This window comes from Nyctibius grandis, chromosome 10 (genome assembly GCF_013368605.1).
Source record: "Nyctibius grandis isolate bNycGra1 chromosome 10, bNycGra1.pri, whole genome shotgun sequence".
NCBI classification, from domain to species: Eukaryota; Metazoa; Chordata; class Aves; order Nyctibiiformes; family Nyctibiidae; genus Nyctibius; species Nyctibius grandis.
In genome coordinates, this window is record NC_090667.1 from 34,728,810 (window position 1) to 34,745,089 (window position 16,280).

Sequence of the window (16,280 nt, forward strand, 5' to 3'; positions counted from 1 at the left end):
TGGGGAGGCAGAGAGACACAGAGGACATGGGAGGCTCCAGCGATGGCCTTCCTGTGGAATCTGATGATCCTGCAAGGTTTTGGGGAGACTGAAGATGTCTGTCAACCAGCATATGAAGTCAAGTGTTGGCTTCAGCTCAGAACGGCCTTTTGGCACCCTTGTCCAGCAGCCTTCTCAGCACCAGTGCAGAATGATACCTGTCCAGGACAGATGGACTAGCTTATTTATTAGGTGTTACCAATGCAATTGTCGTGACCCAAACCACACACAAAGTGAGGCACAGAGGAGATGGTACAACTGGAAACCTACTGGCGGGGTCAGTGTTTCACTGTGGTGTTCAAACCTCCCCAGCCAAATCCTGTAGCAGGAACAGAGGTGGCTGAGAGCACGTGGAAGAAGGGTTGGTGACGTTTGTGCTGCCTGAGAGCACCCTTCTGCAGCCCCCCACGGGGAAGGGCGGTTGTGGTGGGGATGGCTCTCCAGAGGGGACTAGCTGGTGTCATGGACCCGCTTTGCCCTTGTAGGAATGGGCCTGGGACACCTCTCTGTCACTGGCGGACCACACCACACCATGACCAGCCCAGCAGCCGTCTGCAGCCCCCAAACCCACAGTTGTGGGGTTCTGAACCGTGACCTTCCCTCCTCTTAGTGGGGGACAGAGAGGAGCTTCTGTTTGTTGGCGAGCACCAAAAGCTCAGCCCGGGAGCCTTGAGAAAGCGTGGCCAAGAGAAGGGTCCCGTGTGCCTTGTCTTTCCCTGGCAACCCAGTGGTAATGCATCCCGTTCCCAGTAACTGTGGGGAAACTGAGGCATTGCACACAGATGGGCAGCGCGCCCCTGAGTGCCCGTGGGGGGTGGGCTGGGGGCCTTGGGGGGAGCGAGTGCCTCCCCCTGGGCGATGGCAGCGTGAGCTGTGGGCCTCCAGCTCAGTTGTGGGGTGCAAGGACTGTGATGGGTGCAGGGCTCACCCCAAACCCGCGCTCCCTGGGGAGCACGGCCGTGCTGAGGAGCGAGGCCGTGTGAGCGGAGCTGCCGCCTGGTTTGGGCCCCCCCAAATGAAAGGCGCGGTGCCGAGCCACCTCTTTATATATGACCATGAGCCGTGGCCTCCAGCAATGACAGCGCGGGCCAGAAACAGGTGTCACCTTAATACCTGCCCAGGAAAGCCAATTACCCCTGGATGATTATGATTAATAATTCTCTGAGCCCTAATCGCGCTGACACCGATGCCTGGGGCTTACCCCCGGGGGGCACGTTATAAAGGGCGCCCTGCAGAGGTGAGCGCAGCCACTTCTCCTCGGGGTGACAGCGAAGGCTGAGAGGTGGCGGGAGCCCCACCTGAGAGGCGATCCCCCCGCACTCAAACAACACCCTGAGTCAGAGCAAAGGGCGCCTCACCAACCGCAACCATGAACGGGACGGAAGGACAAGACTTCTACATCCCCATGTCCAACAAGACCGGGGTGGTGCGGAGCCCCTTCGAGTACCCCCAGTACTACCTGGCTGAGCACTGGCAGTACTCGGCGCTGGCTGCCTACATGTTCATGCTGATCGTGCTCGGCTTCCCTGTCAACTTCCTCACGCTGTACGTCACCCTCGAGCACAAGAAGCTCCGGACGCCTCTAAACTACATCCTTCTGAACCTGGCGGTCGCTGACCTCTTCATGGTCCTTGGAGGCTTCACGACCACCCTGTACACTTCGATGAATGGCTACTTTGTCTTTGGAGTAACAGGGTGCTACGTCGAAGGCTTCTGTGCTACACTGGGTGGTGAGTTTTCCAAATATTCAAAAATCTTCTGCCAGGAATCGCCCCAGATTTTAGGAGGGAGAGGGAGGTTGCCCAGATGATCATGGAAGAATGTGGTGCCTGGAAGGTCCTTGGTCTGCTGCTGGCGTGGGCCGAGGCAGTTGCAGTGTTTCGGGGTGGGAGGTGAAGAAAGTGACAAATGACACTTTTTTTTTTTTTTTTACCTTATTTTGGTAGCCAGCTGCTCAGTATCCTGAGAGCAGCAGTGCAGCAATGAACAGCAACCAGTAGCAGATTTTGCAGTTGTTGGATTTGCACATCTTTTTGGCTTGCTGTCTGACTTGAGAGATGACAAAGTGTTCCTGCCGTTCCGTGGGGCTGAGGCTGCCGTTGGCTCTGGTGCAGTGCGTGGTGGCACAGGCCGGCAGCGCTGGCTCTCCTCCCCGTGCCAGCCAGGCTTTGACTGAAGCAGATGTGAAATAAAAATCCTGTGTCTAAAAGCACCCTCCTCCGTTCAGCTCAGCCTTCAGCCACAGGCAACTTTTACTGGTTCAGTCCTGGTGGCACAAGGTTCCTGGGAAGCTGCGGGTAGCGAGGGGGCATCCTGGGGTGATGGGCACTCGCTGCATCTCGGAGTGGGACCGCAGGCTGGCAGGCGCAGGTGCTGTCCCGGAGGAGTGGTAGGACCCAGCCATGGACCTCAGAAAACAGCAGCAAAGTGGTTACTGTGGGTCAGCGGTGCAGTGAGGAGGTGTCTTCTCATGCCTTCCTGCTGCATCTGCACTAGGCCTTTGTTCGTTTCTCTTTCCAAAGCCTTGGTGGAGACTCACCTGCTACCAGGGGTCTTCCTCAGCAGCAGCAGTCCGAGGAGGCCTCATGCTGGTGTGGTTTTCTGCTCCTGTTGCTCAAAGCCCCTGTGTCCCCATCCCTTTCTCTCCCTGGTGCAGGTGAAGTTGCTCTCTGGTCCCTGGTGGTCCTGGCTATCGAAAGATACGTAGTGGTCTGCAAGCCCATGAGCAACTTCCGCTTTGGGGAGAACCATGCCATCATGGGCGTTGCCTTCTCCTGGATCATGGCCTTGGCGTGCGCGGCTCCCCCGCTCTTTGGCTGGTCCAGGTAGGGAGGCCGCTGTGCCAGGGGCTGCGGGGGCCTGGCTGGCGGCAGCTCGGCCGTGGCTTCCAGCGGGTCTGCTCTGCTGCGCGCTGACCTGCCTGGCTCTGCTTGCAGGTACATCCCCGAGGGCATGCAGTGCTCGTGCGGTATCGACTACTACACTCTGAAGCCAGAGATCAACAACGAATCTTTTGTCATCTACATGTTCGTGGTTCACTTCCTGATCCCCCTGTTCATCATTTTCTTCTGCTACGGGAACCTTGTCTGCACTGTCAAGGAGGTGGGTACCTGCAGTGGCGGTGGGCCGGGGGCCGCCCCCGTCCCCAGGGCTGGGCAGGGCCCACGCCAGTCTGCAGGCTGGTGACAGAAAGGGCCCTCGGGGGGCCAGGCTGGCCCTCCGCCAAGGGGGAAATGGCAAACTCCAGCCATGCAGCTCAGCTACCCCAAGCCCTGACCCCGCGTCCCACGCCGGCGCAGCCCTCCCCACCTCCATCACGTTTCCATTCCCTTCTGCCCACAGGCTGCTGCCCAGCAGCAGGAGTCTGCCACCACCCAGAAGGCAGAGAAGGAAGTGACCCGCATGGTGATCATCATGGTCATTGCCTTCCTGATTTGCTGGGTCCCCTACGCCAGCGTCGCTTTCTACATCTTCACCAACCAGGGCTCGGACTTCGGGCCCATCTTCATGACCGTCCCGGCATTCTTTGCCAAGAGCTCTTCCATCTACAACCCCGTGATTTACATCGTAATGAACAAACAGGTAACCGGCGGGATGCCAGGCAACCTCCTTTGTTGTGTTTTGCTTTGCAACAGCTTGCAGAGAGTTACGGCACCTCGAGGTACCAGTGGGCCGGGAGGGGAGGTCGTTTCCAGGTGACCTTGTTCTGGCACGCGGGAGGGCAACTGTGTACCTCATCCTTGTTGTAAACCCAAGCCCATCCTGCCTGAAGTGACCCAGGTGCTGGGTCGGTGGAGGAGCTGGGGCTGCATCTGCCCTGGCCCTGAGCGGCAGGGTGGGCAGGCAGGGAGGGAAGGAGACTCCGCCAGCATGGCACCTCCCGTGCTGTGCTGGGGGCTCCCGAGCAGCTCTGCCGCACTCGGAGGTGGCCCCGCAGCCAGAGCTGGAGCCCCTCACCCCGGACTTCCCTCTCTTCCAGTTCCGTAACTGCATGATCACAACCCTCTGCTGCGGCAAGAACCCCCTGGGCGACGAGGACACGTCTGCTGGCAAGACAGAGACCTCCTCCGTCTCCACGAGCCAGGTCTCTCCCGCGTAGGCCCCGCCGGAGCGGCCGGTCCTCGGGGCGCGCGTCGCCGCCCCGCCAGCACGAACCTAGCCCCGCTGCCACCGCCCGCCCCTGCGCCACCACGGCCGCGGCCCCGCGGGGCGGGCTCCTCTCTCCTGGCACTAGGAACCCTGGGAACAAGGCTGTAAATGTGTACACACGTTTTGTAATTAAAATGCAAAGGCTTAGCTCCTCCACTGGCGTAAATCCGTGCTTTTCTGTTGACTTGCTGAGAGTCGCGCCCCGCTGCTCCGAGTGCAGGCCCCCAGCCTGACGCCCCCGCCACGCCGGTGCCACCGCGCCAGCCCCAGCCCGCGGCCAGCCGCCCTCGCCTCCCGCGCCCCGCCTTGACGGCCCCGTGCGCCCCAGCCCTGCCGCCACAGGAGCCGCAGCGGGGCCACCCCCCGGCCCTGCCGCCGGCGACGGAGCCCGGCCGGTGCCACCCAGCCACCGGGCCCCGCCGTGCTCTGGCCGCCCAGGCAGCTCTGGCTGCTGCGAGGTGCCCCCAGCCCTGCCAGGCGCTCCCAGCTCCAGCCCTGCCCCACCTCCAGCACGCCAGAAGCCCCGGGAGGCACCGTGACCCTGCCGGGGCGACGGGACGAGGCACCGGTGCACATGGCCCCTCCGTGCCGCAGAGGTGATGGCTGCGGACCCTGCCCGGCGAGCGGGCGGCACGGAGGGGGCCCGGCGGCACGGCACGGCATGGCACGGCACAGCCACGCGTGGCCCAGTGGGCTGTGCTCGGGGAGGGCGCAGTGCTTGCTCCTGCGGGCACCCAGCGCAGCAGCGTGCCCGCGGCGTTCGCACCCCCAGCAGCAGCCCCGCTCGCCGTCCCCGCAGCACGAAGCACCCCCTCCCCGCAGCCCCACCGTCCAGCCTCAGCACCTCCGGGCCCCCGTGCCCTGCCCCGAGCCACGCTGCCCCGGCCCTCCCGCACACCTCCCTGTTCCAGCCGCAACCCGTTTGGCATCAGCCCGAGTAGGAGGTTTTGGCCAGTGCTTGTGCTTTTGAGGATCGATCGGTGCATCGCTCAGCTTCCCCCCGCGCTGTAGCAGGCAAGACACGGGAGCATATGGCTCGGAGACGGCGACATATGCTCCGAGCACTACAAGATGGCATATTGCAATTGTAGCAGTGTTCTTCATTTTTATTTTTAGCTCGGTTATACAAATAAGATGTTTTTCTCGCTGTTCAGTGTTATCAACATTTGAAACTATTTTTGTACATTATTATCCTCTCTGATTTCTAATCCTATGCAGCTTTGCAAGGTCTAATAGGGAACATATAGAACCCATGCAAGTTAAACCTTTAATAAAGAGCAATTTGCAAGTACAATTCTCTCATTATTTTTTTTTATCGATACTTCTGCATATTCAGTGAAATCTAAAGATTAGAGGGTTATGAATAATTCAGTGTTTAGGCTGATGTCTGATTCATGTACTTCAAATCTGGGAGCTGGTTTTGGAGGGAAGAGGAGGAAGGATTCGGTGTTTATTTGCTGCCCGCGAGGCTGTGCTCCACGGGAGCCCTGCGGTGCTCGGTGCCGCGGCTCTCCCAGCACCTGCTGGTCATGGCCTGGCCCGCAGCCTGTGGGCTGTCACCCCACGCCATGCCCAGCCCTGCGGGTGCTGCTGGCGGTGGTAGGGGCAAGCGAGGGTTTGGGACCCCCCTGCCAGTCCAGGCGAGGGCCGGAGGCATCACAGAGCTGCCGTGGAGGTGCTGGCCTGAGCCAGGAGGAAGAGACGGTGGGAAGAGACGCACCCAACCCTGCCATGGTGCCAGCCCCCTGCAGCCCCCAGTGTCCCCACCGGCCCCTTCCCAGGGAATTCGGAAATGGACTGGAAACAGAGCAGGGAAGGGGCTGGCAGTGCTGGTCTGGGGGGAGCCGGGTGCCTCCTCCAGCTCTTTGCTCCAGACCTGCTCCTGCTGGCACCTCGGTCCCCTGCCAGGATCCGGCCCCCGGGCTCAGCGTGTGGGCGCAGACCTTGACCAAGGTCTTTCTGGGCAGCGCTTTGCACGTACGTTGGTGCGGTGACACGTCCCTGAGCCGGGCCATGAGCCAGCCTGCCGTCACGTAACCCCGGCCCTTCGCAGGCTCTCACCGACGGCGCGTACAAAACCCTCGCGACTCGTGTGAAGGGGAAGGGGCCGATGTGGTGCTGTGGAGAAGCACAGTGGTCCCCAGGGTGGGGACACGGCCGTTGTTCCCACACCAAAGACAGCTCCCGACAGGCTTGCCCCGTTTTAACACAGCCACGGCACACGCGTGCCCTGGGCGCCTTGGGACCCCGGGTGGCCGAGGGCTGAGCTCTCACCTGCCCCAGGGGACGATGCTGTCCTCAGCGTGGGGCAGTTGCTGTGCCAGAGGCTGGCACGGAGAGGACACAGAGGGGACATGGAGGGGTCACAGAGGAGCTGCCCGTGCATGGGGCTGGGGCTGCTCTCCCCGGAGCATGGCAGGATTCAGTGGGCAGGGGTGATGTGGGGTCTTACTTGCACTCAGCTTCCCAGCCACCTGCTCCCAGAGCAATTAGCAGCTGCCAACCAGCCCCTGCAGTTAGGGTGCTAATGAGATAAATTAGCTGGAAGTGAACCCAGCCTGTAAGCAGGAGCAGCGGTGCCGTGAGTAGAGCTGGGGCTGCCCAGGCCTGGGGCTTTGGGCCAGCGTGCTCAGGCGGGCGCTGCCATGGAGCCTCAGCTGGGTAAGGGGTTTGCTGGGCGCTGCGGGGTCCTGGCACAGCTGTGGCTCCCCTGGGGCTGGGGCTCTGCTCGGGCCATGGTGGCTGCAGGGTTGTGGCTGCTCAGCTTTGGGGGCTTTGCAGCCCTTGGGGCTGGGTCCTGGTCCCAAGAGGTGCCTCTCTCCTCCTCCCAGCAGCCGAAGCTGCTGGCACAGCCCAGCTCCCGCGTCCGCTGGCCCGGCGGCCCCCACACCCCCCGACCCTGCACATGGTCATCGAGGCGCTGCAGGCCCAGGACCAGAGGAAGGGCACCTCTGTCGTTGCCATCAAGCGCTTCATCCTGGCCAAGTACCCCGCCGTGGACCCCGTCCGGCTCAAGTACCTGCTGAAGCAGGCGCTGAGCAAGGGGCTGAGCCGTGGGGACCTGGTGCGGCCCCACAACTCCTCTGCCATGGGGGCCACTGGCCGCTTCAAGGTGAGCAGGGGCTGCCAGCCCTGGTGGGGTGGGGGGGGCTGAGGTGCCCTCGCTGCCACCCCTCTCTGCCTCCAGTTAGCCCCTGAGAAACCACGGCAGAAGCAGCCACCAGGCCAGGCGGATCCCGATGAAGGACAGGCCCCGAAGCCGGGACGGAAAGGGACCACCAAGCCCCCCCGGGCCCCCGCGGCGGGTGTGCGGCAGCGAGGTAAAGGGCTGGTGGTGCCACGAGCCACCCCGGGCTGCCCCAGCCTGTGGAGAGGCCCCTGCGTGGGCTCAGCCCCTGCCCCTTCTCCCACAGGCGCCACGGAGGAGAAGCCAACAGCAGCGAAGCAGAAGCCGAGGGCGAAGCCCACGGACGTGAGTAGGGCCAGCAGTGGGGCTGGGTGGCTCGTGGCACAGCGTGGCGGCAGCCTGAGGTGCTCTCTCCCCTCCAGGCCCGGCCGCCAGCAGCACCGAAGCCCAGGAGTGGTGGAGCAAGGCCCCCGCAGGCTGCCAGCCGCCCCCGGGCCCCCGGCAAGCGGCGTTTGGGGGCCCCTGCGGTTCTGGCTGTGGAGGATGCAGGAGGGGGTGACGGCGACAGCCCCACGGGCGCTGGGGCAAAGGGGGCCCGAAAGGCCCCTGCGGGGAAGAGCAAGGGGAAGGCAGCCCAGGGGGCACAGCAAGATGCCCCCAAGGCGAAGGGGAGCCAAGGCAAGGCGAGGAAGCCCCGGGCAGCCCCAGGAGCCGGCCAGGGGGAGGCTGGGCTGCGGAGGGCAGCCCCCGTCCCGGCGAGCAGGAAGGTGCTGTAGGGGGTCCTGGGCAGCCCCGCTCCCGGTGGGAGCCCAGCCTGCTGCCAGCTGCACCCGGGCCCTTGGGCTCTGGGTTGGTTTTAGTGCCCAGGACAGGTTTTTATCTCTGTTTTCACCTATTGATAATAAAGCTTCTTCACTCCCCTCGTGAAACAGCATGACCACTGTCCCGTTCATGGGCTTCTGCCTCTGCACTCCCATCTCCCACCACCAAAATCCCCAGCTTTGGGCTCGTCCCACGTGGCGTGGCCGTGAGCTGTGCTGCAGGCAGCTGCCTGCCAAGCCTGCTCCCATGGAGAGGTGCCCTCTCTGTCCCCATGTGTGTCCAGCTGTGGGCTGCATTGCACACTTGGCCACGCAGCAGTGCCGGGGGGTGCCAGGCTTTGGGGTCTGTGCACGTGGGGGCTGGCGGTGACGGCCTGGGTAGGGGGCCCTGGGACCCGTGGGACACAGCATGGTGGCACCCTGGGCACTGCGAAGCTCAGGCTTGGCCAGTCCTGCTGGCGTGGGGCCGTGGCCCCAGTGTGCGGTTGGTGCCCAGCCCTCTGCCCTCCGCGCTGCCCTTGTGCTAATGCCCGGCTGAGCTGGGATTACAGGAGTGCCGGGGCAGCAGGTCCGGGTGCATGCCATGGGCAAGGGTCCCCAGCGCCCAGGGGGAGCTGCCTGTGCTCTAACCATGGTAAGAGGAAGACAGAAGTGTTTTAGCGCTCAAAAAAAAAAGTCTGGGGTGTTTGCTGTAGGCTGTGGCATTGCTCATGCTCTTATTATCTCTCAGAGGCACAGTGCCCGCCTCTAAACCTGGCTTGCTAGCTCCTCTGGGTCAACACACAAACACTTTGATTTAATAGCTTCAAATGCCTGAATTTCTCTTGCTGTGCACAGAACAGAGCCCTTCTGAAGGTCAGCCTGATAATGCAAAGGGTTACAGTCCTCCTGGGCAGGAGAAAATAAGTGGAAGTAAAACTCTCTTCCTAAAGAGGATTTTGCTAATCTTCAGCTGGCCTTGCCAATGTCCTCCAAGGCTCCTGGCCTTGCTTTGGGGCTTAAGCAAGAGCTGAGCAAACTAACTTCTCTTTAAACTTCAGCCTTGGCCATGCTGAGCCATCTTTAATGGAGCTGAAACTCTCATTCCCCCAGGGACAGGGTGGGGATGCTGCAGTAATCACTGAGCAGAGCTCGCCCGACCCTCCGGTGATGGTTAACCTCACTCAGCACTGCATGGAAATGTCCCGTAGCAGGACCAGGCAGCAGCTGCCTCCTCTCTCACTGGGCACCCCGTGTGAAACACGAGGCTCTTTTGCTTTGAGATTTATTTAATGGCTGGATTTAGCTTTACTAAGAATCAACTTTCTAGTGGGAAAAGAAAATCCCTCTGGTGTCTGGAAAGAGCAGCTTTTACTGGGGGCAGTGGAAGAGGGGGGATTTAGCAATGCTGTGGTTATTAAGACCTCCAGGCTGCGGCTGGTGTCACGGAGCTGAAGCCAGAAGCCCCGAGGGTGGGCGCAGCGGGGGTGCAGAGCAGGTGCTGGGAGAACACACCGTTGTGTGGGCTGTCCTCGTGTTGGCTGGGGTACAGCTCATTTTCTTCTCGGTAGCTGCAACAGCATTTTGGTTTGGATTTAGTATGGGATTTGCTATGAGAAGAATGTTGATAATACACTGATGGTTTTAGTTGTTGCTCAGGATCAAGGACTCTTCAACCTCCCACGCTTTGCTGGTGTGTGTGTACACACGAAGCTGGGAGGGAGCACAGCCAGCGCAGTGGGCCCAGGCTGGACGATGGGATATTCCATGTCATGCTCAGCATACAGACGAGGGTGGGCCGGGAAGCTGGCTTTCTCTCTTCTGGGATTGAGGTTTTGGGGTTTCTCTCCTCTGGGCTCGCAAGCCAGGGATGGGCTGAGCATTGGTCAGCAGATGGTGAGTGGTTGCACTGTGCATCACTTGTTTGTACATTCTATCATTATTATTATTTTATTTCAATTATCAAATTGTTTTTAATCTAAACACCCAAGTCTCTACCTTTACCTTTCCGATTCTCTCCCCCATAGCCTGACAGGCTGGGGAGAGTGAGCGAGTGGCTGTGTGGTACTTGGCTGCTGGCCGGGTGTTTGTGTGTGGCCAGCCACGGTGATCAGGGCCCTCAGCAGTTAAATGCAGGGCAGCTGCCCCGGGCTGCCCCACAGGTGTGTTCTAGATCGTTAACAGTCAAGTTCCCTATAAAAGGGAGGGCTTGGGGGGAGAGGGGAGGCTGGTTTTGCTCTTCTCTCTTCTGGCCTCTCTTTTTTCATAGTTGCTGATGATTGCTATTCCTGGACAACCTGCTGCAACCTGTAGTTAAGTATACTTTTGTGTGAGCATTTGTATTGGTTTATTTTATTAAATCTGTTTAATTTTAGCCCCTGAGTCTCCCTCTTTTTCCTAATTTCCTTCCTCAGTTGGGAAAGGGACGGGTGAGAGAACAACTGTTATTGTTTAGCCCTGGGTGCGGGCTGAACGCAGACACTGGGTTAAAGCCAGGAGCGGGCTGATGTCTTCCACTACGGTGTCCAGGAATGTCACCACGCAGGTTTCAGCACCTTGTTTTATTACAAAGATCGGCGTTTCCAAGAGTCTGCCACTTCCACTACACAGCAGGTAAGGGCACTACACCCACAACACGTGCCAAAGTTTAAAAACATGTTACAAAGGGCTCGGGGGTTCAAGGCGACACTACAAACCCTCAAGCTTCTGCTCCGTTAAAGTTGTTCCTTTAAAATGGTTGTAGCAACTATTTTTTTTTTTTTTTTTTTTTTTTGCTTTGGAAAAAATTAAATAATAAAGCGATAGGCCCCAAAACGTGGCCCAGTCACATCACCTGGAGGCAAACTACCCTCGCTGTCAGCTCACCTGTATCCTTTCTTTGTCACAACACGGCCCTTTCCCCACCTCCAGCCAAGCTCAACGTTCTCTGCTACCTCGGTCCTTCTCCCCCTCGCCTTCCCTGTGCTGGGCCTGCCTATATCTCTGGCAGCTATTCACAGTTTCTAAAAGAAAAAAAAAAGAATTCAAGAATTTTTTTGTGAAATCACTTTCAAAATAAAATGTAGCCCAGCTACATTCTTAGAGTTTCTATTCTGAAGCCACATCCTCAGCAAAGACATTGAAACCTCCACAGTGTATGTACTTTTTCTGTAGTTTTTTTTAAAAAAAACAAACCAAACACCTCTGTTCTTCCCCTCTCCCTCCCTTCCCTCCCACCCTTTTAACATACTGGATAAAGTCTATCATTTGTTTTAAAATAGATATCTATATACACATAGACAATTCTGATGTTCCGATTTCTGACAAATGTGGTACTACTGGGAACGATGGGACGGAGGCCACCTGCCCACGGCAGCGAGTCACGGGGCGAGTTTTGGTGGACCAAAGCCACCAAATACCAGGTTGCATCCTTGCCAGCTGGATGGGTAACGGGGGCTCACCTTGGACCCTGCCTGCAGTGAGGTAGTAACTTATTTCCTTCTTTATTTTCTTTTCTATTTGGCAGTTTGGCAACGCGGTGGCTACGGCTGTTTGGCTTTCACGGGCAGGTTGCCTTTGCCGGCACGGGAACACTGGCTCCGAGCACGTGGTGTCAGCTGTGGTCCAGCCCCTGCGGAGGGGCCTGTGGGAGCTGGAGAAGAGCAGAGTGGTCACGGCTGCCCTGCAGCAGGGAGGAGAACGGGCTCCAAGCTGGGGTGGGGGGCTTGCCCCAGCACAGATGCCGTGGGACGGCAGCGAAGGTTCTAGGTGGGACCCTGCTCGCCGAGCGTGGTGTGAGGAGGCACGGGCCACCTCCTGCCTTTGCAGCCTGGGGTGCCGGAGCTGCTCCGCTGGCCTGCGTGAGCGAGGGCGTCGCTGCACGGCTCCGTAACAGCCGTCTCAGTGAGGGATAAAGTGCTTTCACCATGCCTTAGCGACTGGGGAAGCAGCTGCTTTGTCCCAGCCCCGAGTTCCCCACGCTGCCCAAGTCTCAGACGGAGGAGTGGTTATGTTTACACATACAGTACAAAAATGAAAAGGCACAAAAATACACAGAATGCAGCAGATAGTGAACAGTTGATAGAGTCCCTGGCGTTGGAAAAACAAGGATGCCAGCGGGATGGTGGGGAGGGGAGCTCAGGCGTTGCTCTGACGGCCTTTGCCGTTTCTGCTCATTACTCCCCGAGGTCACCCTTCTGCTTTGCGGCCTCTGCAGCCCCGTCTCTCATCCTGGGGAACCGCAAGCAGGGCTGCAGGGAGCCGCTGGCCGCTCATCAGACAGAAGTCGTGAACCCAGCTGCTTGCCACAAGTGTCATGTCTCCATTTCTGGCTGGCTACAGCAAATAAATTATGGGTGCCACAGTGCAGACCAGAGGGGTTTTGAGCTGCTCACAAAGGCGTCTCGTGGCTTCTTGTGAGGCGAGGGAGTCCTTCAGCTGCGGGCAGGTCTGCCCCCACCGCAGGGCTGGTTTGAGGATGACCCTGGCAGGGGCAACCCGTGGCGTACCCGCGGCTGAGGGCAGGCTCCCTGCGGCACTGCGCTGCGGGGAAGGCCACGGCCAGGGCTGCAGCCGGCCTAGGCTTCGCTGCAGCACTCGTAGATGTTGTCCTCCATGAGCGCAATCACTTGCTCGAACTTGTGCTGGAGCTGGGTGCGCTTCGTCGTGGGGTTGGCGTCCAGGGCGGCCACGATCTGCAGGAGACACGGGCAGGTGGGCGGCCGAGGCGGCGCGGGCAGGGGGTGCCCACCGCCAGCCCAGCTCCCACAGCCTCCCAGCCCGACCTCTGGGAGAGCCCACCCTGGCCCACAGCCCCTGTGCTCGCACACCCCAGCACCCTCCGTAGGGCACCGCCGAGTCCTGGGGCAGGGGTGGGAGAGGAGGGGAACGCAACCGAAAAGCCAAGGCTCGAGGCGCAGAGCCAGCCCACAGCGTGGGGGTGCGGAGGGCCAGGAGCCAGCCGGGGCCGGTGCCTCAGCTAGGGGCCGGGGGGGCAGGTTATTTTGGGTATGGACTGTCCAGGCGTGCTCTGCCTTCCTGAAAGCACCCGTGGGTCTACACATGGGGCAGCCCTGCTTCATCCTGCCCAGCCAAGTGCTGTTGAAGTGAGGCAGGGATAGCTGGCGTCGCCAGCCAAGGGACAGGAGCGCAGGTGCATCTGTGTGTGCATATATTACAGTGTGCGTGGGATTATGCAAAAAAACCAATAATCCCTTTTCTGTGGGACTGGGTGCAGGTGTCTGACTGCTCGGTTACAAAAATACGCTTGTTATTCCCTCCAGAGCTAGGCTGAGTCCTGGGTGCAGCTGAACCCACTTACCTGCGAGCGGTATCTCTTGGCGTATTTGTATATCTCAGCCATGGCGACGTTGGTGTTGAACTCGTTCCGGTATTTCTTTATAAAGACAGAACAAAGAGGGGAGGAATATTAACGTGATGCAGCAAGCCAGTTCAAGCCCAATCACCCGGCATTAACTAGATTAAAAGGTTTTTGCCTGGGTGTTTTTGTTACTCCTTTAAGGAAGGTGCATTTGCTCACATCAGAAACGGTCTCAGCCTCTCCCAAGCCAGCCTTGAATGCCCACGCTCCATCGCCCTGTTCACCCCTCAGTGCTCACAGCCATTTCAAAGGCCGTGGCAGCGTGGGAGCTGGGCAGAGGAACGCCAAGGAAAAAAACCCGCTCAATGGCCTCAGCCAAAGCGCCGCGGGGAGATGGTTTGACTTGAAGGAAGCTGTGGGTGCTGTGGGCAGCTGGCTGGGGGCTGCAGAGATCCTTTTCCAAACACCCTGGCTCTTTGGCACTGACTCTCGCTTTCACCTCCCAGCGGTGCCAAAGCTAGTGAGGTTCAAGCTAACTCGTGGGCGTTTACTGCAGCTCCGTCAGGAACTGAAGATGCCCAGAATTAGGTCAGATGGAAGTTTGAGGGAAAATATCCTTTCTTGTTTGCTCCTTCCAGCAGCTAAGCAGCAGCTGATCGCAGCCCACCTGCGTTCCCTACTGCCAGCCAGAGCCGAGCTGAGCAGGCTGAGCCCCCCCGCGCGCCTTACCCGCGACTCCTCCGCGAGGTGGGCGTTCATCTCCTGCTCGCTCAGCGGGGGCATGTCGTGGATCTGCTTGTAGTATCGCTGCACTATCTTCCTGTACTCGGGGATCTCCTTGGCGTACAGCAGTTTGTTGGTCGGGGAGTCCTAGAACGGGAGCGAGATACCCAAGTCAGATTCTGTTATTCCTGGCTGAAATATTTTTGTCCTGTTTGTCTGACCAGGTGCCAACCATCAGACACGGACTTCAGCTACACGTGGGTCATGGAACAGCCAAGCCTTTGATCCTGACTCTGCACAGCCAGGAGTGCGGTGGGGCAGCTGACGACAGAGGCAGCGAGGTGCTGCGGACAGGTACGACCCACAGCACCGTCCCTCCACCCTTCCCCCTGGCATGAGCTAAACCTTTGCTAGCCACAGTGCCTGGGAAGGTGGTCAATGTGAAGGTGTGTTAATTTGCAGCAAGGCCAGGCTAAAAAGCAGGCGCAGGGCCAGGCGAGGCGGCGTGCGGCCAGGCGATGCTCTGCAGATGAGTGCAGCCTGGCTGTGTGAGATAAAAGCACTGCTGCTCCATGGCTCTGCCTCTGGAAATTGGTAACGAGGGAAGGGCTTCTGCATGCGTTTACTCGGGTCTCTGGAGCAGCCAGCTTGATTTGAACTGAAGAACAAAGCTCTCACAAGCTGAACTTTGTCAGTTGAAATGTTGCTCTTGGATTTTTTTCATGTAGCTTTGATTTATTTTGCATTGGCTAACCCAGCCTGCCTGGCCTATAATGAGTGCATGTAAAGTGATTAATAGAAAATACTGAGTTCTCTTGATCAACGTCAGCTTGGACAAAGCAGTCTTCACCTCCCTGCCCCACGATCGGGTTGTACCAGTGAAGGCACAGCCCTGCCTGCACTCCTTGCAAACACAAGCATGAATGATTTTTAACCTCAAGGCAATCCTGCCCCGCTGATATCATTACCCTGGGAATGAACTTGGCCGGCTGGCCTCGCGTTGCATCCCGAAGGGAAACAGCCCCAGGCTCTGGGACACACAGGGGAGTAATACGGACGCGTCCTGCCACCCCGACGCGGGCATGCGGGGCTGCTCCGTGATGCTCTGGCAGGTGGGGCAGGGAGGGAGGGTCTCGGGAGGGGCTGAGCATGCTGAGGCTGCACCTTCAGCTGTGTGGGCAGTGAATCAGGAAGCCTGGGGTAACTGCAATCTGCTGCTGCAACGTGTGGCGCGGCCACTGCTGCGGGGGCAATGGGAAACGGGCACCGGGCTGCGGCACCACATCCCACAGCAGTTCATCTTCAAACCCAACGACAAGGCATTACAGGAATATAGCCAAGCTACAAAGCCTGCTCACAACATTTTTTTCCCCTTGGCAACACAAAAGAAACCCATGCTGCATCTTTTTTTATTTTATTTTTTAACTCGTGTCTGATTTTTCTGTATTATGAGCAGATGGGTACTGGTTTATTAACTACTCGTGCACTGTAGATACAGAGTCTGAGTCTGCTCTTGCATTCGCAGTATCAAGAGCAACACGCTGAAACCAGGGGAAGAATCCAGCCTGGAAAACATTCAGTGATATGCTGCATGTATATGGAAGCTGATTTTTATGCTGAGGATTTATTCTTCCCACATTACTCAACAGTTCCTTCACTTATGCTATTGTATTCCTGAAAAACGTTTCCATCTGCTGTCTGACTCCAGCTGACCCCTCTTCCCCTCATCCACAGCTTGACAAGGACAAATTGTAGGTGTTTCATAACACACGCAAAAAAAAGCCCAAAACCCAAACAAACAAAAATCAAGTGCTCATTAGATCCTCCTCCAGCATTAACCTCTCCCAGTGCAGGCTTCCTGCTGCTCTGGGGCTGGGGATGCGCGGCGCTCCAGCCCCTCTCTCCGTAGGGTCCCCCCTCCATCACGCCCGGTGCTGCCGCCAGCCCCGGGGCGGCGGGGCAGCGGGGGACGAGGTACAGCATTTCTTAATAAAACTTATTTATGTCGGGAAGTTTCAGATGTCAACGCCGCGCTCAGCCAAGCAGCGGGAGCACAGAGAACGTGCGCGCCGGACGTCTCGCTGCCTCCAGCCCCGCGGGACGGCGCGTGGGCACCAGCTCAGCCCCCCGGGCAGCGTCACGG

General features: G+C 58.8%; 3 protein-coding genes across 4 annotated transcripts in view; 2 read left to right on the plus strand and 1 right to left on the minus strand.

Moving 5' to 3' along the window:
• Window positions 1-1,187: 1,187 nt before the first annotated feature.
• On the plus strand, window positions 1,188-4,220 carry RHO (rhodopsin). 2 transcript variants are annotated; one of them, XM_068408356.1, is made up of 5 exons: window positions 1,188-1,769; window positions 2,696-2,864; window positions 2,976-3,141; window positions 3,382-3,621; window positions 4,019-4,220. In XM_068408356.1, exons 1-5 carry the CDS (start codon window positions 1,409-1,411, stop codon window positions 4,136-4,138), a joined length of 1,056 nt encoding a protein of 351 aa, XP_068264457.1. In that variant the 5' UTR covers window positions 1,188-1,408; the 3' UTR covers window positions 4,139-4,220. The 2 variants fall into 2 exon arrangements, with proteins under 2 accessions (XP_068264457.1, XP_068264458.1); XM_068408357.1 differs by having other exon boundaries at window positions 1,188-1,766; window positions 2,702-2,864.
• A 2,613-nt stretch (window positions 4,221-6,833) lies between these two features.
• On the plus strand, window positions 6,834-8,091 carry H1-8 (H1.8 linker histone). The gene is made up of 5 exons (XM_068408350.1): window positions 6,834-6,849; window positions 7,023-7,300; window positions 7,376-7,508; window positions 7,602-7,660; window positions 7,738-8,091. The coding sequence occupies exons 1-5, from the start codon at window positions 6,834-6,836 to the stop codon at window positions 8,089-8,091; spliced, it is 840 nt and encodes a 279-aa protein (XP_068264451.1).
• A 2,570-nt stretch (window positions 8,092-10,661) lies between these two features.
• PLXND1 (plexin D1) overlaps window positions 10,662-16,280 on the minus strand; it is a 71,770-nt gene continuing 66,151 nt past the window's right edge. Inside the window, 3 exon segments of the mRNA XM_068409733.1 lie at window positions 10,662-12,788; window positions 13,415-13,489; window positions 14,144-14,284. Coding sequence (XP_068265834.1) covers window positions 12,672-12,788; window positions 13,415-13,489; window positions 14,144-14,284 — 333 coding nt within the window. The 3' untranslated portion in view covers window positions 10,662-12,671.